Source organism: Syngnathoides biaculeatus, chromosome 6 (assembly GCF_019802595.1).
Source record: "Syngnathoides biaculeatus isolate LvHL_M chromosome 6, ASM1980259v1, whole genome shotgun sequence".
In the NCBI taxonomy this organism is placed as follows: domain Eukaryota; kingdom Metazoa; phylum Chordata; class Actinopteri; order Syngnathiformes; family Syngnathidae; genus Syngnathoides; species Syngnathoides biaculeatus.
Genome location: NC_084645.1, coordinates 27,747,539 through 27,772,418, shown reverse-complemented (window position 1 = coordinate 27,772,418; position 24,880 = coordinate 27,747,539). Strand labels below are relative to the sequence as shown.

Below are 24,880 nucleotides of genomic sequence, written 5' to 3'. Positions count from 1 at the left end.
TGAGGCCAACACTCTAACCAGTTGCAACACCATGCTGTTACAAAATGAAACAATTCCTTCCGGTTCATGTCGGTGGCCTAGCCTCATAATGTCTTCTTTTTGTACCTTATAAATCACCGTTACTTGCTACATAATTATGTTGCTCTTTAAAAAAAAAAAACAACAACATTAAAATAACAAATTAATTTGAAAATTAATCAAAATGTAACAAATTGCATGTATAATAATCATAATAAAAATAACTATTATTATTATCATTGTATGTATTAAATTTGAAGTCACTTCTAATAATATTAAATAAAAATGTTTAGGGATCATTACAGCAGAGTGGCACGTTGTGAGGTCCCGGGTTCAATCCCAGACCCGTCTGTGTGGCGTTTGCATGTTCTCCCCATGCCTGGATGAGCTTTCTACCGGCACTCCGGTTTCCTCCTTCATCCCAAAAACATGCAACACTAATTGGACACTCTAAATTGCCCCTAGGTGTGATTGTGAGTGCGGTTGTTTGTCTCTATGTACCCTGCGATTGGCCGGCAACCAGTTCAGGGTGTACCCTGCCTCCCGCCCGTCGACAGCATTCCCGGCAACACTTGTGAGGATAAGTGGCTAAGAAAAGGGATGGATGTTTAGGGAGTAAAACCTGTTTTGTTGGAGGGCTTTTTTTTTTCCCCCTCCAGATGAACTCTTATGCCTACTAGGCTACTGTATTTTAATGTTGGTAATATTGGTGGCACTTTTTTTTTACGTGATACTTTGATTAGAGAACCACAGTTTAGGGTCCTGAAGAGTATTTGTGTTCGTCACTCATCTGAAGTGGATCATTTCAAATAAAACAGTCATTCATAAGTTACACTTTCTGCAGTGGTGATGACATTCTGGAAAGAAAAAAAAAAAAGACAAATCCAACGTGGAGCACTCGGGCGGGGTCGACGTCTCCACGTTGGACTTAAAAGCGCCGCTCGCGTCCCTGCTCTTGTTTTCAAGTTGGAAACTGCCCAGTGCGGTCTGCTGTCTGTCTGGGTAAGTCTCCTCCGTGGTCCAGTGCGATGCTTTTATTTGCGTTTTTAAACATTAAATCTTGCGCCTGGATTTTAATTTTTAATTTTATTTAATTGTCATTCACGTTACCCGTATTGACTGCATCAGTAATGAATGAGCAATAAATACAGACCAGTTTAAATAATAATTAACAATAATTAAAAGAATACACTAAATAAGATGAGAAGTCTGAAAGCAATAATGGAAAAAAATATGTTGAGAAAATGTGATTTATTGGAGGAAAATAATGAGATCTTACGAGTTGTGTAGTATCTGTCCTAATTTCCAAGTAATCTGATGACAGAACGGAAATAAAACTATAAAAGCAAAGTTGTCCTCTGTGGACAACATCTTCAGTGGCATGTTTATTCCTTAGATGGTATTAAAGATAATGGAAGCCACATAAACGTGTGTGTATGTGTGTGTGGTGTTCACTCGGAATGGAGCAAACGTTTTTGGGCTACTGAGGATCCTCTTTCGTCTTTCAAAGGGAATCCAGCATCTTTTTGTGAGCTATTTGTTACACTTTATAAAATAAAGCGAGCCTGCTCATACTGCATGATAAATAATTGGAAATACAGTACAGTAGTGCCCAGATTGGAGGTTTCAAAGGACAAAAAAATTAGGGTTACTTATTAATAAAGCCTCACATTGTAGCAATTAAATGAAGATTGTATTTGTTTTAGCATAACAGATTGTGCCATGATGAAAAAAATATATATTTTTCAGATTAATTCATAAATAAATGGCAAAAACGTGCTCTTTAGGGATCCTGAAAGTGTTGCGGCAACAGGATTTCGGGAAGATCGGATTAGGTTTTGGTGGTGTTTAGCATTACAGGGAGTCCTCGGGTTAGCATGGCCTCGACCTAAGACGTTTCGACTTTACAACGTCCGTCCCCGTCCGCCATTTTGTCTGGCTAATGCTTGTCCGTGTTTGTGCGCCGGAAGTATCTTCGCATTTTTCGCCCTCCTTTTTCGACATTATCGCCCCGAAGAAGAAAGCTGTGTCTTTTAGCAATGTTTCTGCAGCCAAAAGAAAATCCATTACCATGGAAACGAGGCTCAAGATCATAAAAAGATTGGAGAAAGGAGAGACAACAATACCACCAAGGCTTCAGTCGGTCGATTGTGCTGACAATTATTAAAGATAAAGCTCATAGTTTTGCGCGTGTGAAGGGTTCCGTTCCGGTGTCAGATAGAAAGATCCCAAAAGGAGGTTCTTTGATATTTGTCAAGATGGAGAGGAATGAGGACCAGGTTCCGTCGCAATAGCGAAGCGCAGCCTCCCCTTCTTCTTCCCCATCCACCTCTCAGTGGTCATGCTAAGTACATCATCTTGATTATGTCAATGTATTTTGAAGTAAATTCCAACTTTAATGGTGAAATCCGACTTCAGTCGAAATTGGAGGTAAGTCGCTACCGTCGGAACGGATCTCAGTCGTAGACCGAGGACTCCCTGTATTGGTAAAACGGGGAGGCATCACCACATCCAGCAGGTGGCGCTGTGGTGAAAAAAGCATGTTTTTCATACATTGTCTTTCATTGGAAAACAAAATAGAGGATATGAAAGTCTCACAGTGACACTATTTAGGGAGGATTTGACAAACGGATGCCATTTAATGTCAAACAAATCCTACCTAGCAAGAAGACCATAATTCTTCGAGCTAGCCAAAATGACGTTTTATAATCCATTAAAACAAGACTTTTTTATGCGTGGATTTGTCCTAAATGGACTGAACTATTTTTATGACAAATAATGGTTGTTTTTTTTTACCATTAATATCCTTAAATACATCGTTCATGGACAATACAAACGGCTCATTAGCCTTTCTTTCATGCTTTGAAGCGGCCAGAATGTTGATTCACGGCGATCTGAGGGGAAAGTCGCTTTTGCGTTGCAGCGGCACATATTTGCAAGAGTAAACGGTTGCTGTCCACCCGTGGCCTCGCGGCTCGGCCAAAGCTGGGACGGGCGAACAACAACGTTGGGCCACGTGCTTCCTTAAAAGGAGGCCGACCACGCCGCTGGGCCGGATGATGGGATGCGCTTTCCTGTCAGGCCTCCAGCAAGGGAAAAAAAAATGTAATTGCACCTACTACCTAAAGAATATTATTTCCAACTCTGTAACGCCACCAAAACCAAGATTAAAATACATTAGCATAGCAGGCCTAAAAGGAGAAATACATTTTATTATATATTTATTTAATATCATTGTAAGCTACTGTAAGATTATGCACAAATGCCTTGTTCGATTTTATCATTCCTTTTAGTTTGTTCATCAACACGAATCATAAACACGATTATTGTCATTAGTATAGACTGTCCCTTCATTTTTATTTTTAACCCTTCAAATTCCAGTTTCTTAACACAATGTGCAGGTTTTGAAAGAACCTCAAAAATGAAATATTTGACTCCCTTTTTTTATATTACTCAATCATACAGTCTTTCTCCAGCCAGCAGAGAGGTTCCACTTATTAAATTACCATCCATCCATCCATCAGTTTCCTGAGCCGCTTATCCTCACGAGAGTCACGGGGAGTGCTGGAGCCTATCCCAGCTGTCGACGGGCAAGAGGCATGGTACACCCTGAGCTGGTTGCCAGCCAATCACAGGCCACATTGAGACAAATCGAACTCTGGACCTCAAAACTGTGAGGCCAACGCTTTACCAGCTGTTGAACCGCGCCGCCCCTTTTATTTCATGTCAAACTAAAAAATAAATCTTGCAGGAGCCTCCAATCACGCGCCTCAAAAATAAAACAACTTCCTTTCCAACCCAAATGTACACAAACATTTTAATAGGCGCTGACTACAGTATGTCACCCCATGTAAACTGTTTGGAATTTGTCTCCAGGTCAGGGATTATTTTACCCCCCGCCCCCCACAGGTGACCATGTTTGGTCATGTCGAGGACGCTGCCGCGACTTTTGGATCGATTGTAAACGCTTCTCAGGGGCAAACCCCTCACCCATAAGTGTGCTGCCTTGTGTGTCGTTAAGGTTTCTCAGCGTATTGAGGCTGACGCTGCTGGGGGGGCAGGTGGGGTGGGGGGGTGAATTGCTGAAATGAAGAGTTGAAGGTGGTGTGACCACCAAGACCAAAAACTCATCCAAGCCCCTCGCTTCAGGACCGTCTCCAAACTGTTCCTGCTAGCCGAGAAACTTGGAATTGCCCAAGAGAGTATTGAAGTTGCTCAAATTAAGAGTTACTTGTAAAGCGTGTAGTCGATTAATTCAGCAATTGAGAGGTGTGTTTGTCAGCTATCAAATGCCGCTGCTCCGACCAGAAAAAACAAATTCTACTTCGTCCTGCGGCTTTCTTGCACCCACACGTCACTCCAGGTTTGAGCTGTGAAAAAAATACCTGCTGAAACTAAAGCCTCTGGTGCTGTAAATGTATCCCACCGGGGTGTCGCGGAGCTTTTTCATGCCGCAACAACGGGGCGCTCTAAAGTCGCCTTGCCAGCCCAAAGCCCCTGCCTACTGTAGATACAGGATGTCAAATCAGATTTTTAAAAATATTTATATTGCCGGAGGAGCTGGTCAAGAGATGGCCTCGCATTTGTGAGGTCCCGGGTTCGATCCCTGCCCCACCTGCATGTTCTCCCCGTGGCTGCTCGGGTTTTCTCTGGGCACACTGGTTTCCTCCCACATCCCAAAAACATGCAACATGAATTGGACACTCTAAATTGCCCCTAGGTGTGATTGTGAGTGCCACTGTCGTCTGTCTCCATGTGCCCTGCGATTGGCTGGCAACCGGTTCAGGGTGTACCCCGCCCCCTGCCCATTGACAGCTGGGATAGGCTCCAGCAATCCCTGCGACCCTCGTGAGGATAAGCAGCAAAGAAAATGGATGGATGGACTTATCCATCCTCATTACTCTATAGTACTGTATTATGAGTGACACTCATGTACTTAGGATCGACAACGAAGCGCTCTAAAGCGACCAGCCTCGCGGACTATCTGAAAGGATATTTTCGAGGTTTAGGCATAGCTAGCTGCATGTCGAAGACATTTGGGTTCTAATACAGTGGGGTGGGAGGGCAACTCTTGACTCTGTATCTACACAACTAAGTACTTCATAGTACATAGTTTATCCACATGTATTATGCATTTAGAAACAAATCTTTAATTGGGGACTAATTGATTAATTAAAAAGTGTGTGGAGGAATAGGGCGGAAAAGACTCAAGTGACTGAATTGTTCAGGAAGTTCCATTTTGGGGTGATATAGAGCTATAAATTGGATATAGCACAACAGCGGGAGTGTTAAGTGTAGTCTTAAATGCGGCGAAGCACCCAGACATAAGTAATCAATCGTCAAAGAATAAGTACTCCCACCGACTCTTTTTTTATTTCAAGGGGCAGCAAAGATGACCGTATCCGGTTTTTCGGATTCGTTGCGTGTTTACATGCATCATAATTGTATAAATAAATGATGTACAGGTATTTAAGTTTAGGTTCCAACCGTCATGCCATCAACCCGTTATTATGCTAGTAGCATAACAACATACGCAGAAAGTCCGCTAACAGTTTGGCTAATGTGATTCTCCGCATATCCCAGTTTCATTTTGGTGGGGGTGGGGTGGGGGGGAGAGTTTCCCGCTCACTCGTGACCCTAACAAGGGACACGTAATTAAAATGCACATCAATAAGTTTGTTGCACTTACGGTGCTGAAGTCCACATTTACATCATGTCCCTTTGAAATTCTTTTTATCGGACCTCAGAAGTTGATTTTGGCAGTCTTACAAAATGTATTTGCATTTTTGTCATGCGTTTGTGACTTCATAAGGCCTCTCCCACGGCATTCAAACACACTTGTATCGGTCTTGGTGGCCCTCTTATCGTATGGATCATAAACTATCTTCTGTTTTAGTAAAGTAGTGGAAACAATAATAAGCACATCTCAGTGGATGATGTCAATATCTCCACTGGAATACGTAGACTGTAATGTGCTTGGGTTATTTTGACAAGAATCATTAAGATCAGGTCTCGTTTTGGTTTCTTATTCCTTCATCGAACTGGGCGGGATGCAACGGACCTTTCCGGCCTGTCAATCACTCGTACGATAACAGCCAATCAGATAGCCGCATTGTCTTAACCTCTGGCTTGACACGCCCCTCTCGCCGTATTGTCCCACAAGCAATGCTGGTTGTCAGTAGTGGGCGCTTGGAAAAGTTAATGTTACGAAGAAAAGGGTCCTCAGATGCGCTTGGGGAACGTGCAATTCTGATGAAAGATATCCTGCGAGGTTACAAGGGGCCCCGTTGTTAATTTTCCAAAGCCTAAAACACAGTTGACAAAGTGTCTACGATGGATTAAGACTTGCGGAAGAGCTCTTCTCTGAGTTTGATTGAATTTTCATCAGTGCTTTATACATTGCAGGAGAACAACTTTCACTTTGTTCGTATATCACTGACCTGCTGAATGAAGTGTGTAATATTTTATCCCGATGATTTGAGTTAGTGATACGTAAATGTGCGATGTCATGCAAGAGAAATGTCTATTTGCCTATTTGTATCACATCGGACTTTTAAGACAGAGGACTGGGTTCGATTACGAGCCAAGTCAAACTTTTTCATCTGGTGACTACGATACTGACTGAGTTCATCACCATTGTTTAAATGTAGAAAATCGAACCTAACTCACTTCTAAAGACTGCAATGATATTACTCATGATCTTTCCAAGTAAAAAGTACTCACCCTGCTTCACATGCACAGTACGATTCCACTATTTTATCATGTTGGATTTCTATATAAAGTTTGTGAGGCGTCAAACCATTTTGCATCGATCGCCAACGTTTCGTAACTCTGACATTGCGTCCCGCCCCGTCCAAAATCTTAATTCCGTGTACATATCCTTACGTGAAATAGTTGAGAACTCTCTGTAGAACTCTCTTGGACAAGTCTGACGCATTAGGCAAAAACATATCGCAATATTATCTGGAATACACGTAAAAGAATCGCCTTCAAACCTGTTCTGTTTAGTCGCCATTTTGGAAGCTTGTGGGACGTGGCAAATGTAGCTATGGGGGGCGAAGCTTAAGATCGCCAGTCGGAAAGGTCCATTAGTCGGACTTCGGTTGAAACAGCGACTAGAAATCTACATAATCCAATCAGCCATCTTCCGATTATAGCAAAGTATACAAGGACAACTGAAAATAATATTCATGGTGATGAAATAGTAAAAGTACTCACATTCTGTCCTTTGAAAAATGTATTAAATTTGTTGTGAATTTCTTATTGTCCTGTTAGGGGTCGCCATTGTGAGTCGAAGATTTGTTTGGCATAGTTTTCACACCGTCTGCTGTTCTTAACACAACCCAAATTTATTATTATTTTTTTTTATTTGCGTTTTGGACCAGCTGTGGCTGAGTGATAGGGCGCTAGCTGAGAATCAAACTCACACTACTACACCGCCACTTCTTTATAACATGGTGTCATAGTTCACAGAGGCAAAAACAAAAGTAACGTAGGCATGCAACTTTTAAATAAAACGATGCATATGGAAGGGGAAGACGTAAAATCCAGCAAGGGACAGGACTGTGTTGTGTATGTTTGAGTCAAAAGTTGTGAAAAGTAAGACGAGTGGGGAGGAGGTGAAGGGAGGGAGGAAGGCAGGAGGAGCAGCTTTGCCTTTTGTGGTAGTTGAAGTGGCTGCAAGAAGAACGAACAGGAATTCGTTGTACTACACAAAGGAGCGAGATACAATCCAGACGCGGCTTGATATATGGCGACAAGGCGCGCCGGTGTCCTTGGACTAAAGATGGACTACTCTTACGGTGCTTCATTAGTTTTAATTTTATTTTTATTTTTTGCAGGGAGCGGCTTTTACTCTATACTGACTCGCTTAATATGATAATATGTGCGTTGTGCATTGTTGTTTTATTTAACTTCCACTTAAGCACCATTTTTATGAGAATTTAGTTGGATTTCATACATTAAAAAAAAAAAATCACCAGTGACTTACTGATCATGTCATAATATTTATTTATATTTTGCACGCCTCTATTACAGATAATTTTATAGCTTTGTTATGTTCTCAAACAAAAGGTAACAAGTCATCATTTTATTTGTTCAGCTCAACCATCTTTGGCTGACTTTTAATCCGATTGTCAAAACATATATTTTGCATTTTTTTGTGCAATGCTGGAACAGATTACAAGGCACCTGAAAAAAACTTTCAAAAAGTACTTCAGAAATCCTTAACTTAGAATGTATTTTTTTAATTAATAATATTTTCATTACTCTCAATATAGTAACAGAGTTGCAAATAAATGCTAATGTTTTTGCTCTTGCTACATGCTAGCTGTTAGCTGCTATGCTAACTGGTCAAGAACAAACTAATAGCCGGATAAACAAAAAAGAACTGTGATATTTGTATTATATTTTACTCGAAATATGAGTAATGGTTTAAGTGTCACACCATGACAGAAGAAATCCTTGAAAATGGGAAAAATAAAAGAGGACTCAGTTTAGCTTGATTAACTATAAAACAGAATTAAAAAAAAAAACTTTTTTGGGGGGGGCTCTAATTTTGTTGATGTGTTTCTTGAAGTTGTTAAAAATTTGTTTTTTTTCCATCAGGCATATTTTAAATAGTAGTAATTATTTAAAGTTGTCTCAACATAGGAAATTCTATTGAAGAATCACTTTTCCTACAGCTATGTTTACATTTTTGCCTTCCTATATTGGTGCTGGTTTTATTCTATTTCATGCCAATTTCATGTATTTATTTTTTGGGACTGAACTGCAGACTTTCTGTTTAATTTTCACTTTTATTTTGCCTTTTGCTCGGTAGTTATATTCTGTTCATGAACTTTTTATTGTGTCGCACCGGTTATTTTTTTTTGCTAATTCTGAAGTCTCGTATAATTTATTGTTGGAGTTTCCCCAAAACGCCGTAAAGAGAATTGGGCCCCTTTTCAGGTTCCACTGTATAATTTCAGCTGATGATTTTTTTTTGTTGTTTGACGTCCACCCCACCCCCCTTCTCATGCGTTGCCTTCCAGAGAGAAAGCAAATCTTTGCGCCATCATGGACGACGACTTTGACCGCCGGATGGAGCTGAGGAGGCAAAGGAGAGAGCAGATGCGCCTGGAGACCGAGAAGTGAGTCCACTGCCAAACTTGTCAATAGTTTTAGTTTCATCACAATTTTTCTCTCGTTGCTCCGGGCACAGACAACTCGAGCGGGGTTTTTTTTTTTTTTTTTTAATCCTTCACACCACCTAACCGCCAACAAATGTGTCAACAAAGGTCCATCATGGTTCCTCACTTTTTTATTTAGACTGTGATAATTCTCATCACTGGTTGCATCTGACTTGGAGTTCATGACCAAATGGATTTCTTAATCCCTTTTGCTGGATGTTATCTTGCATATCAATGTTGAATTATTATAATAGATGAATCAATTCCAAAATGAACGTGCACAAATATAGTTCTGCCATCCTCATTTTTAATTTTTTTCTTAAAAGTATTTTTCATCCAAGACAGCGGACTCAATCAATTGAAAAATAATTCTTTCGCCATTATGTTTTACACTTAAGACAGAGTAGAGATGCAATCGCTGTTTTTTTTTTTTTTAAATGTGGAATTTGAATTTATTTAAAGGAACAAAGATTACAACCATTGTGAAATTAATGGTGCATTCATAAAGTCTCCTAATCCTTCCTTTTGCTTGAATACAAAGTATTCATTAAAATATGAATGTATCAATAAACTTGAGGCCCTTTTTCCTTTTATTTTTATTAACAACAGTGCAGTAGGAGTTATTGCATTAATATTAAGATTTTTTTTAAGTATTTAAATTAAAATTATTCAATTACTTGGTATTGATTTGACAATAATTGTTTTATGGATTTTTTTGGAAATAAAACAAAATGTATTGATACAATAATAAATTTTACATTACACATATTTGCCAAGTCTTACCTTATTCAATAACTATGCAATTAAATTAATGCATTGATTACAAATAATAAAGCGATATAAACATTTATTTTCATGTTTAAAAAAGTAAAAAAAACAAGATATATTTACATTTTTAATGTGCAGGTATTTGAGAACAAATATGATTATAATTTAATTAATTAAAAAGGAAAATGTTTTTGACTGTGGTATTAAATTAAAACAATTAAATGAAAAAAATTCCACATGAAATTTTTAATTACTATCATATTTTTACTTCAAGTACAACTGGCATGGCACATCTATCTGTTTTACGACTTTTTAAGACCAGACTTCTCTTTTGCAGTAACCGCGGTGTTTTCGACACCAATAGAGTATAAGATGTGGAACGCGTGCGCGTGTGTTTACAGAATGGGTTACTCCAACGACGACAACGACGAGGAAGCAGCTCGGGAGCAAAGGAGACGAGCCAGGGAGGAGAGGAAGAAGATGAGAGAAACGGAAGAATCCGGAAGCGGCGACGTCGTCGACGCCAACGAGTAGGAAACGCAAAACATCACGCGGACTCTGAACGCGACTTCTTCCCTCACGGAAAGATGTTTGAGCATTTATTCCATAGCCTTGATAGCTTGTGAAAGGCTCATGTACTTGTACGCTCTTTAAAACAATCCATTGCACTAGTAGAATGACTCTCTTACTAGTAACGTTATTTCCACTTCCGTATGACATTTCTGCACAATTGCAGGACAACTTCGGCATTCTAGTAGGACAGCTACATTTTACTACTAGTGAGACAAAACTGTGCACTAGTTGACTTACAACCACTACTTCCACTGCGAGTGTAACACCCATCCATCCATTTTCTGAGCCGCTTATCCTCACAATGCTGGGAATGCTGGAGCCTATCCCAGCTGTCAACGGGCAGGAGGTGGGGTACACCTTGAACTGGTTGCCAGTCAAACGCAGGGCACATCAAGACAGTCAAACTCGCAGTCACACCTATGGACAATTTAGTGTGTCCAATTAACGTTGCATGTTTTGGGGACGTGGGAGGCAACCTGAGTGCCCCGGAAAAAAACACGCAGACACGGGGAGATCATGCAAACTCAACACAGGGAGGGCCGGGATTGAACCCAGGACCCCAGAACTGTGAGGCCAACACTTTACAGCTGTTCCACCATGCCGCCCACTAGTGAAACACGAGGTGGGAAATAGCAGACTTTTATAATATCTCTAGTAGTAGGAATAGTGCACACATTTGTCAACTAGTACAGTCTTGGCTCACGAGTAACATGTACTTGTCCTACTAGTGAGGATCAAGATTACACTTAAAGTCCAACTAAACGTCATACTAGAAGGCAAAAATGTGACAAAAACTTTGAAAACTTGAAAGACAGACAGATTTACTAGTGCACTGAACTGTCAGGATAAAGACTTTAAAGGGGAAGTTTGTTGTGTTAAAACTGGTAGCAAGAATTGAACGTAGCCTTGCTTTACTGGGGTGGTGGCTATTCAACCGCAGTTTTAGCAAAGCTCCTGAAACCCAAAGTAACAGATCAGTGCAAAGATGCTGAGGTGTGCCCACTATGAAAGTGCTTGCAAGTGCATGGCAAATGATTGAAACCTCGTCACTCACACCCTCTGTCTCTGATTGGTTGTTTTTCTTTGGGATCAGTGGTTTATGAGACTGTAATTAAACTATTGACACATGATAAGGCGTTGAGAAGGCTGACTTATTTATGTTGTTCTCCTGCACAGATAATTAGTATCATGTACTCCATTCAGGTTGTACAAAAAGTTTTAACAAATTTGACCAAAAGTTGTTTTTCTTTTTAAATTGCAAATGTATGCTTTGGATATCCTTGATATCAAATAAATCCATTTATTTGATGTCAATCAAATGGAATCGATAGAAATATATGAAAATGTCACATCCCAGCGGTACGGAGGCGGACCCAAATGCAGGACTCCCAGGCAAAGGCATAATGTTCAGTGGGTTTTATTCTTAACTAAAGAGATGCGCAATTACACAGTCCAAGAAAGCAGGATCCAAAAAAAACGAGAAACAGGGTTCGATGACTATGAATCTAAGTATCGGAGTAACCCAGGATGCGGTGAAGCATACTCACTAACACAAAGCAAGGAACTGGCAAATGCCAGTGACAAAAACTCCAACTTAAATGCCTGTCTAATTACAGTCCTAATGTGAAACAGCTGTGAGCAGTGGCCTGGCCACGCCCCTCTTGGCAGTGGCCAAGACTTCCTCATGACAGAAAACTAATATCGTACTATTAGGGCAAATGTGGAATTACTAGCAAGAAACCGCTGTTCTCTTTGTGGACTGAATTGTCTCACTAGTCAGGACAAAGAGCTTCCGAATGCACGGAATCGAAATTTGAGGTCAAGGATGTGGAATAAATGCTCAAAGAGCGTTCCGTAATCTTCTTGCAGTGTAGCGGAGGAGGACAAGGCCTCCTGCTCCTCCGCCATGAGCATCGCGGCCGCAGATGACGAGCAGGCCCTGGAGGAGCGCCTGGCCAAGAGGGAGGAGCGAAGGCAGAAGAGGATGCAGGAGGCCATCGAGAGGCAGAAGGAGCTGGACCCGAGCTTCGCCGCGGCCAACGGGATCGACCAGGCGGACGTGGACGCGGGGAGGATGAGAGATGCGCAAGTGAAGGAGGAGGAGGAGGAGGAGGAGGAAGAGGAGAAACAAGTCCAGGAGGAGGTGACTGACGATGATACCAAGGAAGAAAAAGGGGTAATAAACGGATGACGTGCGCGAGGAAAGATAGTCAGTGTTGGTGTTTGTTGGAAATGTAAACTTTTCGTCAACACATAGTACAAAAAAAAAATACATTTTGTCAAGTTCATAAATAAACAAAATAAATGTAAAAATTCTGGGATCCCTTTTTGTATAGTTGCTGGGCATCAGACTCTTTTTTTATGTGTTCCATAAAATTAAATAAAATGTTTTTTTTTTTTTTTTGACAGGGCTTAGTGGAGGTGTCAATACAACTAACTTCCAGAACTAAGGTTTGCCCTCTCGTGTGAAATTTTCTCTCAACTTTTTTGTCCAGCGATGCGAACGCTAACATTTCCTGAACAGGATGAGACTGAAGCTGAGCGCCAGGAAGCGGTTGCGCCTGATCTTGACAAGGAAGAAGAACAACAGCAAAGGATAAGGGAAGAGGAAGAGAAAGAGAAAGAGGAGGACCATCAGTGGAACGCAATGGAGGAAAAGAGGAGGATCGAGGAAGAGGAAGAGGAGAGGAAGAAGAGAGAAGAGGAGGAGAGGCAGGAAAGGGAAATGGAGGAGAGGAGGAAAAAGGAAGAGGAGGAAGAACAAAAGCGGGAGCTGGAGGAGAGATGCAGGAAAGCGGAGGAAGAGAAGCGAAAACAGGAGGTGGAGGAGGAGAAAAAACTGAGGGAGGAGCAAGAAAAACGGGAGATGGAGAAGAGGAGGAAGGAGGAGGAAGAAAAACAGAAGAGAGAAGCAGAGGAGAAAAAGAAGGAGGAGGAGCAGAAGAGGAGAGAGATGGAGGAAAGGAAAAAGAAAGAGGAGGAGGCAAAACGTCAGAAAGCGGAGGAGAAAAAGAAGGAGGAGGAGGAGCAGAAGAGGAGGGAGATGGACGAGAGGAAAAAGAAAGAAGAAGCAAAACGGAAAAGGGAAGCTGAGGAGAGGACTAAAAAAGAGGAGGAGGAGAAACGCAAAAAGAGGGAGCTGGAGGAGAAGAAAAAGAAAGATGAGGTTGGTTATTACGATCAATGCACATTTGTCCAAATGTGTAGTATAAAAGACAATATGCAGTACAGGATGTGTACTTGATACTGCATTTACAAAATATCAAAGTGGGCGAGTAAAGACAATGTCAAGAAGTTCATGTGGACAAAAATATAGACAATATTTTTGTTCCTACAGTAAAACCTTATATGTGCTTATTCAAAACAACTTTTTTTTTTTTTTGTACCTATAATTTGTCATCTCCCCCTCAAGAATGGAACAGGCAAACAGAATGGAGCGCTCATCGAGGTCAAGCTGAACAAGTCGGACAAGCGATCGAGGTAAAATGGCTAAAAGACAATGAAAGGAAAATTCTACTGTGAAATCCTAGAAAGAAAAGAAATGTTTTGACATCGCGAAATTCTTTTGCGGACGGCGTCGACGAACAGGAGCGCAACAAGTGTCGTATGTTGATTTTCGTGCGAGCGCGAGGCTCGTCGCGCATTTGCCAATTTCGTATCAACGTAAACAATTGGGAATACTTGATTTTCTTTTAACGTACTACACTTTGAATTTGCACAACTTTCAAATTTTGTATTTATTCATTAGTATCTCCTTATACTATTTGAACTTCCGCTCTCAACAACAATTTGCCCGAAAAAATGTAATTTCTTCTTCGTAACATCACAGCGTTGTCAGTATTTTTCTAAGTTCGGACTACAAATGTCACTCTTGTCCAATTCCGCCATTTCTGGCCGGCAGGGACGAAGGGCCGGCGTTCTCGGAACGCCGGGAGGCCGAGCGCAAGCTGCAGCAGCTCCAGCGCCGGCGGGACGACGCCGAGAGCGAGGAGATGGAGAAGATGAAGCGGAAGCAGCACCACGCCGAGGCCGAGCTGGAAGAGCTGAAGAGGAAGAGGGAGGAGAGGAGGAAGGTCCTCGGGGAGGAGGAGAAGCAAAGGAAACAAGAGATGGAGGACAAGAAGAGCAAAGAGCAGGTGAGGAGGAAGTTGCACGGGCCTCTGATTGGAGGAAATGTCTGAGCCGGGATGTCTGCGTAGGAGGAAAGGAAGAGGATGAAGGAGGAGATCGAGAAGAGGAGAGCGGAGGCCGCGGAGAAGAAGAAGCAGCTGGGCGAGGAGCCGCAGAAGCCCTCGTTCGCCGTCGGCCCCAAAGGGTCCTCCAAGGTGACCGATCACGGCAAAAATTGGTGTTGGCCTGTTCTCAAAGGCCAATTTTTTTCCGTGTAACATTGACTCCGACAAGTAAGAGTTTTTCACTTGAAAATTCCTCCCCAAGTATGACAAGAAACTTCAGAACAGAGCTCCAAAACAATTGCTCTTCCCTGGCCGCAATTTCATTTCAAGCCACACGATGTTACCCAGAACAAAACAAAATCCTCGCAGGGACAGAAAAGTCAGACTGTTCTAGAAAGAGGAGGTCAAATTGACCCTCCAGGGGTGTCAAACTCATTTTTCTCAAGGGCCACATTGTTGTTCCGGTTTCCCTCAGATGGGCCGTTATGACTGTGGAACAAAAATATTTAATCATATCAATTTACGACCTAGTTTTGGAATCAGAAATCAAGGGTAATGTATTTTTCAACTACTCACATTTGGTAACACAAAAATGCTTGTAATATCTCAACTTTATCATGACAATTTGAAATTTTGGTACAGACTTTCGCAAGAATCGTGGAAATTGACACTCTATATTTGCCTTCGCGGGCCACATAAAATCACGTGGCGGGCCAGATCTGGTCCCCGGGCCTTGAGTTTGACACCTGTGCTCTAGACATATCGGTTATTAATCCTCCTTCCTGACTATTTCCACGTCCTTAACGCCGTGTTATTTTTTCCACGCAGATCGGGGAGAAGGCGGAATTCTTGAGCAAATCGGCTCAGAAAAGGTGAGGTTTTATGTTGTTTGGATGGAGCACACATGTGTCCGATCTAGTCTCCCGACAAAGTCTGATTTTTGTGCTCTGGTCCAGCGTCAGAGCGACGCACTCGCCCATCGTCTCCAAGATCGGCAGCAGACTAGAACAGTACGCCTCCGCCATCCAGGTGACGCTGCACTTAACCCTCTTTTTTTCTGTTAGTTTGATGTACCCGCAACCAAGAATATTATATCGCATTTGATCATACAATTTGAAGATTTTTTTCCATCAAGGGTGACTTTTTTTGTGTGTGTGGTACGAGTACCACTAATTATTTCTGGGCTCCTTCTCGTAGTATGGAAAGGCATTCAAGTCAGTTGGATCTAACTTTTAGGACCATAAATTTGCATTTAATCTTTGAGAATTATAAAAGCTTGATTTTTTTTCCTTATAAGATCCTCAACTTTTTTTTATTTTGACATTATTCTCATAAAATTAAGACCGTTGACAAATTTATATATATACATATACACTTTTTTTTCACAACTATATTCTTGCAAAATAATTTCTGGTACAATGGTAGCTATTTCTTGCAAAAAAAAAAAAGTTTCTAACAATATTACAATTGCAAGATGAAAAGCAAAGTTTATGAAACAGCGGTAAGGGTGGCCATGTTGGACGGGTTAGCGACGATGGCACTGAAGAAACAGAAAGCAGAACTGGAGGTGGCAGAAATGAAGTTGTTGAGGTTCTCACTCGGAGTGAGCAGGTTGGATAGGATTAGAAATGAACTCATTAGAGGGACAGCCAAAGTTGGATGTTATGGAGACAAGGTTAGAGAGAGAAGACTTTGATGGTTTGGACATGTCCAGAGGCGAGAGAGTCAGTATATTGGTAGAAGGGTGCTGAGGATGGAGCTGCCAGGGAGGGAGGACATGAGGACAGTGGGTGTTAGAGAGGAAGATGCACGAGATAGGCTTAAATGGAAAAAGATGACACGCTGTGGCGACCTCTAACGGGACAAGCCGAAAGGAAAAGATGAAGAAGAAGCACTGTCTATTGAAAATAATCCATCTTTTCTTCTTTGCCAAGGGGAACAAAGAGGTGAAGTCCCCCAAGGCTCTCATGGCTGACATCCCTTCGGGCGGCACGCGCAGCATCAAGAGCATGTGGGAGAGCGGCCAAGTCTCTAATAATCAAGCAAATAAGGTGCTAGCTTCACTTACTCCTATATCAGTTCGCCAAGGTAGGAGGTTTTGTTTCATTTACGCGCCATTGAATGGTTGATTTTTTTTATTTATTTTTTGCTTTCTGTTGTGAGCCAAAAAATTACACTTGTCATGGATAAAAAGAAAATCACACATCTTTTTTACCACTCTCCGAGTCATCCGTTGCTGTCAGCCAAAGCTGGCCCGGTTTGGCAGATCGGAAAGATATCTTAAAGCAAAACAACAAAAAGGGACAAGTGTACTTGCTTCAAAATAAGATAGATAATAGATAGATAGATAGATAGATAGATAGATAGATAGAAGATAGATAGATAGATAGATAGATAGATAGATAGATAGATAGATAGATAGATAGATAGATAGATAGATAGATAGATAGATAGATAGATAGATAGATAGATAGATAGATAGATAGTAGATAGATAGATAGAGCGAGGGAGGCAGGAGGGATAGATAGATAGAGATAGATAGATAGATAGATAGATAGATAGATAGATAGATAGATAGATAGATAGAGAGAAGAGAGAGAGAGAGAGAGAGAGAGAGAGAGAGAGAGAGAGAGAGAGAGAGAGAGAGAGAGAGAAGAGAGAGAGAGAGATAGATAGATAGATAGATAGATATAGATAGATAGATAGATAGAGCGAGGGAGGCAGGAAGGGATAGAAGATAGATAGATAGATAGATAGATAGATAGATAGATAGATAGATAGATAGATAGATAGATAGATAGATAGATAGATAGATAGATAGATAGATGATAGATAGATAGATAGATAGATAGAGATAGATAGATAGAGATAGATAGATAGATAGATAGATAGATAGATAGAAGATAGATAGATAGATAGATAGATAGATAGATAGATAGATAGATAGATAGATAGATAGATAGATAGATAGATAGATAATAGATAGATAGATAGATAGATCAAGGTGAATTACATGTTGTGATTACACCAAATCACATGCTTTGTATGGCCAATATTTGCTATTTATTGCTAACGTGTGAAATGCCACAGATTGGCTAGTATCACACAGCTGGGCTAGTGTAAATAGCATCAATATTGGTATTTTTGAAATGTGAAACAACTGAAAAACTGATATTACTGTATTTTAGGTGCGATTGTGTCCTTAATGTTTCATCACCCAACAAGTTTATTCTATGAACGTTTTGTACTGCCCCCTGGTGGTTGGGGTGAAAACACTAGAAGGAGCCCATCAAACTAAGTTTTTTGGGGAGACAGGGATGGATTAATAGCCTTTCCATACTTTTCAATGGGGAAATTTGATTTACGTAATGTGCTTGGCCATGGTATAAATTAAAGTTGAACGTCAAGATCCCAGCGTATCTTGTTTGTTCCCTCCAGGATTGCGTGTCTATGAAGGGAAGCGTCGCCAGTCGGACGCCGAAGCCCTCGCAGGCCGACAAGACCCCACCTGCGGCGTCAGAAGCGGCACCTGAGGCAGCGCCGCTGACAAAGCCTTCTGCACAGCAACGCACTCAAGTAAAATAGCTAATCTCACCGTAAAACAGTAGATAACGTAAATAACAAACACATCCGACATTCTGGATTTGAATCTGGCTCAACATTCAAAAACACGTTTGGTCAATTGACCTTAAATTGTCGTGTGAACGTGAAAGTGGATGCTTGATTGTCTATATGTGCTCAACGCCATCTTGGATAGCAGTCAAAAGATGAATGGATGGAAATTGAAAAGTATAATATCGAGTCTATGACACATAGATGACATTTTCTGAAAATGTAATAACAGTGAAAAACGTAATTTTCCTCCAGACATCCGTGAAATTTGAGTCTTTGTTTTCTAGCCGCCACACGGACACGCTCATCCCAGCTAGCCACGAGTAACTGTTAGCCGTGCGTAACGTACGTCGACCACATCGTGTTGGCACATGTTGTGTCAGAGTTCTCATTGTGGGATGCAGCTGCTAACAGTTCACACCTCCCCAATCCAAACCTGCCACCGCCGACGTCAACTTTTCATGAGTGGTATCTTTAGCCGCCCCTGACAACAAGCAAGTACTCTAACCTCACGCTGAGACTCGTGGGGCAACATTTCCCCCTGTTGGAAATCTACACTTATTTCTCATAATAATCAATACTAACCAAACTGTTTAATCAAAGATGATTATAGGTAATTTTCTCAACGTTAGTACCATTTTCACAAACGTTTCCCGCCCCATACAATCATATTGTATATTTTTTGCTTCATTAACTGTGGCACCAGGTCTCTTACAAAATATGCACATATTGGGAATTAATGAGAATTTGTTTTTGCATAATCTGTATCTTGTTGCACTAAAATACAAGAATGCGGCAAAAGAATGAAGCTGTGTGGAAAATGATAAGATTTTTTTTTTTAAACTTATTTTTGACATTTTGACAAAAAGCCTACAATGATTCCTCCTCTTTCTGAACACACAGCCATGACTAGCATTCCAAATGTATCGTATTGTTGATATTAAGTTAACAGGATCTCATATAATGCAAGAACTAGATTTATTTATAATGGATGACTTTAGGCTAAAGCAGGAAAAAAAATGACCAAATTTGATCTCTTGCCCCTTTTTTTTTTTTTTACATGTCACAGGACGTGAACAAGCAAAGCGATGTCGGGAACAAGCGAAACGTGTGGGAGACCAAAAAGAGTTCGACGCCAGCCAAGGTAACACACATGGAGCAGCTCCAATCGTGTTTTTTTTTTTTTTATGTAATGTTATGAACAAGCTCCACCCAATAAATGTATTTGTTTATGCTATTGCAGGGGTTGGTTGGAGTCAAAAGCAAGTTTGCCTAAAGTAAGTTTCTTAATCATGTACGTCTATCTTGTAATGATATGATTTAAAAATTTCACATCACATCATATAAGTGTTGGAGGAATAAAATATTGGCTCACAGTGAATGATTTCGTTTTTGCGTTCTAACTGTAGAGCACAGGTGTCAAACTCAAAGCCTGAGGGCCAGATCCGGCCCGCCACATGATTTTATGTGGCTAATCAAGGCTAATCATCTATGTCAACTTCCGTGATTCTTGTTCAAATCTGTACCAAAATTTCAAATTGTCATATCATAAATCATAATGTTGAGGTATTGCAAGTGTTTTTACGGTACCAAACATCAACAATAGTTGAAAAACCCATTCCCCTTGATTTCTGATTCCAAAAGTAATTCATAAATTTCACGTGTCAATATGATGAGGCGAAAAATGATTTTTTTTTTTATGGTTTCACAGTCATAACGGCCCTCTGAGGGAAATTGGAACTACAATGTGGCCCGCGACAAAAATGACTTTGACACCCCTGCTGGAGAGAATTGTTTTGCCTTATAATTGGAGTGATATGCACAATATTATAGTTGTGGTGAATTGTATTTTAATTCTACTGAATTTCATCATACAGTTTGTCATCGCATCATAAATGGAGTGAATCATATCGTCCTAGTGATCGTATCACAAAATCCTGACAGATAAATTATGTTATGTAACTGGATTGAATCGAAACAGATTGCATTGTAATTTCAGTGAATTGCACCTCATTTTAATTGGAGTGAATCATATCATTTTGTCATTTTTGGAACTCGTAAAATATTACATCACCCCGCATTGTGAATTCTATTGAATTGTAACTGTACTGATTTTTATCATATCTACACTGGAGTGAAATCTATCCTGTCGTTATTGCAGTGAATCATATCACACTGAATCATAATGGGAGTGAATATCGTACAGTTAGTGGAGTAAATTGTATCATATCATATTTGGAGTAAATGGGAATGGAATTGGCGGCAAGGTGGCGCAACCGGCGAGAGCGTTGGCCTCACACTTTTGGGAACCTTTTGAGTGGCCGTCCGCTGAAAATGGAGCCCACGACTCTAAATTTAAAGCAACCCGTCCGTCACCTTGACCCTCTTTCCCAGTACCCAATAAAGAAACCGATCCACATGACTGTCGTGTTGTCACCCGCCCGCGCCACCTGGGCCGTCGATTACGCATACCCGAGGGCAGCTGCTTGATTGTCACATCGCGACCGACTGCTCGGCGGCTTAGCGAGGAGCGAGCGACAACGCGGCTAAAGTCCCTCGAGCTTATTCACTCAACGCCGACGATAAAAAACATTCCAGCGATCCGCGGCAGCAAACTTCTCCGCTCAAAACTTGCCTCCGTATGGCAGTTGCGCCCAAACGGCGTTCTTGGCTTCCCGGCGTCGGCATTTTGCCTTATCGGAAATAGAACCCAGAGGACCGAAGTAAAGGGCAGATGACAACGTTACACCTTTCAATCACACAAAGGGACAGTCGATGACTGTCAGCGATATTTGCTGGACAAGCAGGGACAGATGGGGACTCCCAAAAAGTGATCTAACGCGGTCTCATTCTTTCTCTAGAACCCCAGCAAATATTCACTGCCTGCCTTCAAGCATGACGCCGAGCGACGATCACATGACCGGGATGAGCCACCCTGTCCCATTCCTCTGAAGAGTTCAAAAACAAAAACTAGCAAACAGTGCAAAAACCAGATACTTACCATAGTTAAAGGGGAAATCCAGCGGTTTGCATTAACAATGTATCATACAAGTCATGTAATATGTACTCTATCTTGACAATGTGATGTTAAATCCTCTCTCATTTAATAGTGTTTTGAGAAGATTTTTATTACAAAGTATGAATTTTCAGGGGCGCTGCCATTTTCGGAGTCACATGACCTACGTGCGGGGATGTGACGCGTTACGTGCCAGAACAAAGGTTCGGTTACATGGGACACCATTTATGCCCAGCGCTGATTTCTCGCATTTATCCTCATCTGATGAAGAAATAGCAGAATCGGTTGATTGGGAAGATGGAGGAATACTTCCGTACAGAGTGGTGGAGCCGTGAGCTTGATTCCCACCAAGCCAGGTGCTGGCTCGGCCGGGGAGCGAGCTCACGGCTCCGCCGCTTGGCGGCATTATTTACAGCCACAGGTTCAAATCTCTATGGAAGTATTCCTCCGTCTTCCTGATCAACCGAGCCACTTCACGGCTGTGCCGCTCACAGCTGTGTATGGAAGTATTCCTCCGTCTTCCCGATCAACCAATACTGCTATTTCTTCATCAGATGAGGTTTAATGTGAGAAATCCGCGCTGGCCATAAATAGTGTCTCATGTAATCGAGCCTTTGTTGCGACACGTAACGCATCACATCCGCGCATGGAGGTCATGTGACTCGCGAAAATAGCAGCGCCCCTGAAAATTCGTAATTCTCAATAAAAATCTTCTCAAAACACTATTAAATGAGAGAGGATTTAACATCACATTGTCGAAATAGGGTACATATTACATGACCTATTGGATACATTGTTAATGCGAACCACTGGTTTTCCCCTTTAACCAGAGCCAACACTGTAATCATTCCAAGAGGTGAAGTGCTTGTGAAAATGTTAAAAAGTTTCCTTCTCTTTACCAACATGTAGCTTCTACATTCGATTACAATCTGGAAAAGTAAACACCCGAAAGGGTTCGCACTTGTTCGAAAATGGCTTTAAATGTGGCAGTGGCGAAACATAAAATCGCAACTCTATGTCTATTACTAGTATTAGCATAAATTGATAGACATTGATGTAATTTATGCTAACGCTAATCTGGTTGAACCATCACTGTGTTGCCATACGGCTAGTGTGTTGTTTTAATTTTAATAAAAAAGGCTCACCGATACTACTAAATACAATAATTTGCTCAGAAGAAAACTGTGCTAATTGTGTCAATGCTTATCATGCTACTATTCCGTGTCAAATTAGCTTAAAAAAAAAAAAAAGTTGTTGAACCCACCCCAGGTCAAACTGACCCAGGAAAACAAATCTGACAAAAAGGTTTTGTAAAGAAACTCTCAAAATATCAGCAAATATGTCTTTCTTGGCATGGCCATAAAGCACGCTCTACGGTTGGATTTGTGCTATACTATTTTTAACCACTAGAGGGGACATTTCTGTGATAGGTGGGGATCGTTTTGCCTTTGTAATGTCTTAAAATCAGTGTTTTAGTGATGGGTTGTGTTGACAGGAAGGACATGTAACTACATACCTAAAGACCAAAAAAGTATTCAAATATGTATTTGATTGTACACTGCAGCTAGCTACAGTTGCGATAAAAAATTCTTCACATTTTTATTCAAATTTGCCAGGTTTTTGTGATTAAAAAAAAAAGTACGCCAAGATCAGCAATACAAAAAAAAAAAAAAAAAAAAAACTTGAACCCTTAGCTCTTCTTTTTTGGTTTACTTCATGAAAACCTAGCATCTAAACAGGGGTGTGTAGACTTTTTATATCAACTGCAGTTTTTTTAAAATTGATCCTGTTTACAATGACACTGCATTTTGATTTTGCTTGTAACACGCAAAATATGTTCCTTTCAGGCTACGTCCACTTGAACACAGGTATTGCTATGTGAGTTTGAAGTATTACGCAAAACTCCCATCGAGGCCTAGCGGGGCACTAACCCGTTTATTAAATGCCCTTTTTTTTTTTTACATTACGGAAAGATATGGACTGACTAAATTGAGCGACCGTCCTCACCGCAACATATATACCAGCAGATGGTGCTAAACCAATGTTAACTTTTTTTAGACAAAGCTCTGGCTTGAGCACAAATATAGTGAACAGTTTTGCAGCAATAATGCAAATAGGCCAATTTATGAATGCAAGTGTGAATAAGAAGAAGTTCCTTGTATTCCAAACATATTTTAAAAACATTACCCTTTAAAGTAAATGTTTAAAAAATAAGGGAAAAATGCACCGGAAGTGTGCATGTAAATTGACATTGCAATACATAAAAATAGCAATTATCAGCTAATAATGAGGCCCCCATTGGTTGTTAGCCTGAGCTTTACACATGCAGCAAAACCCTGTGTAATTCCCATTAACAACCCAGGCTTAATTCATCTCCTCCCAAAAATACAAAGATATCAATGTAGTTCTTTGACAACAATTACTATTTTTCTATTACCCAGGTCTTTGGTACCACCTTGTGGCAACAGGTTAGTTAAAAAAAAAAAAAAAAAAAAAAAATCGCACTTCATTGTATTTTTTTTTTTTAAGAATACCTGCGCCCCATGTGGACATAGCTTCAATCCGCAGAGCACGTGAGTGAGTCCTGACAATGTTGTGTTGGATGTAGCTCTGTTTTATTTTCAGCAATTAAAAAAACAAAAACAAAGAAAAAAAAAAGGTTCTTGTCTCTTTTTTTTGTATTCCCGCCGTGGCAAATGTTTCTGTTTCGACTCTACTACTTGGCAAAGGGCTCCCATCTGTCCTACAGCGGCCATGCTCTCCTTGGCGCTGGGCATTCATAGGCCGGCCTTGTCACATGACTACAGAGGAAGGGCAGGACGAACACCGAGTGGATCCTTGGATTGAATTAAGAAAGGGAAAAAAAATGAAAAAAGAGGGGCCACACTTGGGTTGATAACATCAAGGAGGTGAACTTGGCCACACACCCAGCTTAGCAGGTAAGGATTCTTTCATTAAATAAAAGATATACAAGCCTAGAAAATTTCAACTTTCACCATCACGATAATAAGCACCATATTACACTTTTAAGAAAAATGAAAATTATTTTTCCTCAATACAAATGTGACTAAAAGTTTGCACACAAACTTTTTTTTTTCTTCTTCCAATGAAATGTGTTAATGTAACACTTAATATCCAACATTCTTTTTTGGGCGGAGGAAAATCATGTAATTTACAACATGCAAATAATAAAATGATGACTACCATATGAAAATCATCATTATTGTACCATATTTATAGTTGGTTAAAAATGTTTATTTGTATTTTTAATAATATTAAATGCACGAAAGGTGTTACTAAATGGATAAAAAACAAATGTGAATAAAAGTGGATTTAAATTTAAAATTGGTGAAAAATATATTACTTTTAAATTATTTAATTAAAATATTATGAATCAATGTATTTAAATAAAATGAAGAAATATATATGTATAATCTTAATGGTAATAATGTTAAATTTATAGTTAATGCATACATTTTGAGCGTTTTCCTACAATGGCATCTGAGACAAACATACAAACAGTAATTGTCATTTAATTAAAGTATTTA

General features: G+C 40.5%; 1 protein-coding gene across 2 annotated transcripts; it reads left to right on the top strand.

The window, feature by feature from the left end:
- The first annotated feature begins 931 nt into the window (after positions 1 to 931).
- LOC133502642 (caldesmon-like) lies at positions 932 to 21,511 on the top strand. 2 transcript variants are annotated; one of them, XM_061823672.1, is made up of 16 exons: positions 932 to 1,020; positions 9,051 to 9,149; positions 10,358 to 10,486; positions 12,399 to 12,672; positions 12,939 to 12,980; positions 13,054 to 13,695; positions 13,942 to 14,009; positions 14,431 to 14,665; positions 14,729 to 14,854; positions 15,533 to 15,576; positions 15,661 to 15,733; positions 16,639 to 16,755; positions 18,143 to 18,280; positions 19,386 to 19,460; positions 19,560 to 19,593; positions 21,178 to 21,511. In XM_061823672.1, exons 2-15 carry the CDS (start codon positions 9,076 to 9,078, stop codon positions 19,590 to 19,592), a joined length of 2,070 nt encoding a protein of 689 aa, XP_061679656.1. In that variant the 5' UTR covers positions 932 to 1,020; positions 9,051 to 9,075; the 3' UTR covers position 19,593; positions 21,178 to 21,511. The 2 variants fall into 2 exon arrangements, with proteins under 2 accessions (XP_061679656.1, XP_061679655.1); XM_061823671.1 differs by having other exon boundaries at positions 12,399 to 12,705.
- Positions 21,512 to 24,880: the final 3,369 nt, after the last annotated feature.

Coding starts and splice junctions, on each gene's coding strand:
- LOC133502642 (XM_061823671.1), top strand. CDS start 9,076: ATGGACGACGACTTTGACCGCCGGATGGAGCTGAGGAGGCAAAGGAGA. Junction 16,756..18,142: donor CTAATAATCAAGCAAATAAG/GTGCTAGCTTCA, acceptor TGTTCCCTCCAG/GATTGCGTGTCTATGAAGGG. Junction 19,461..19,559: donor AGAGTTCGACGCCAGCCAAG/GTAACACACATG, acceptor ATGCTATTGCAG/GGGTTGGTTGGAGTCAAAAG.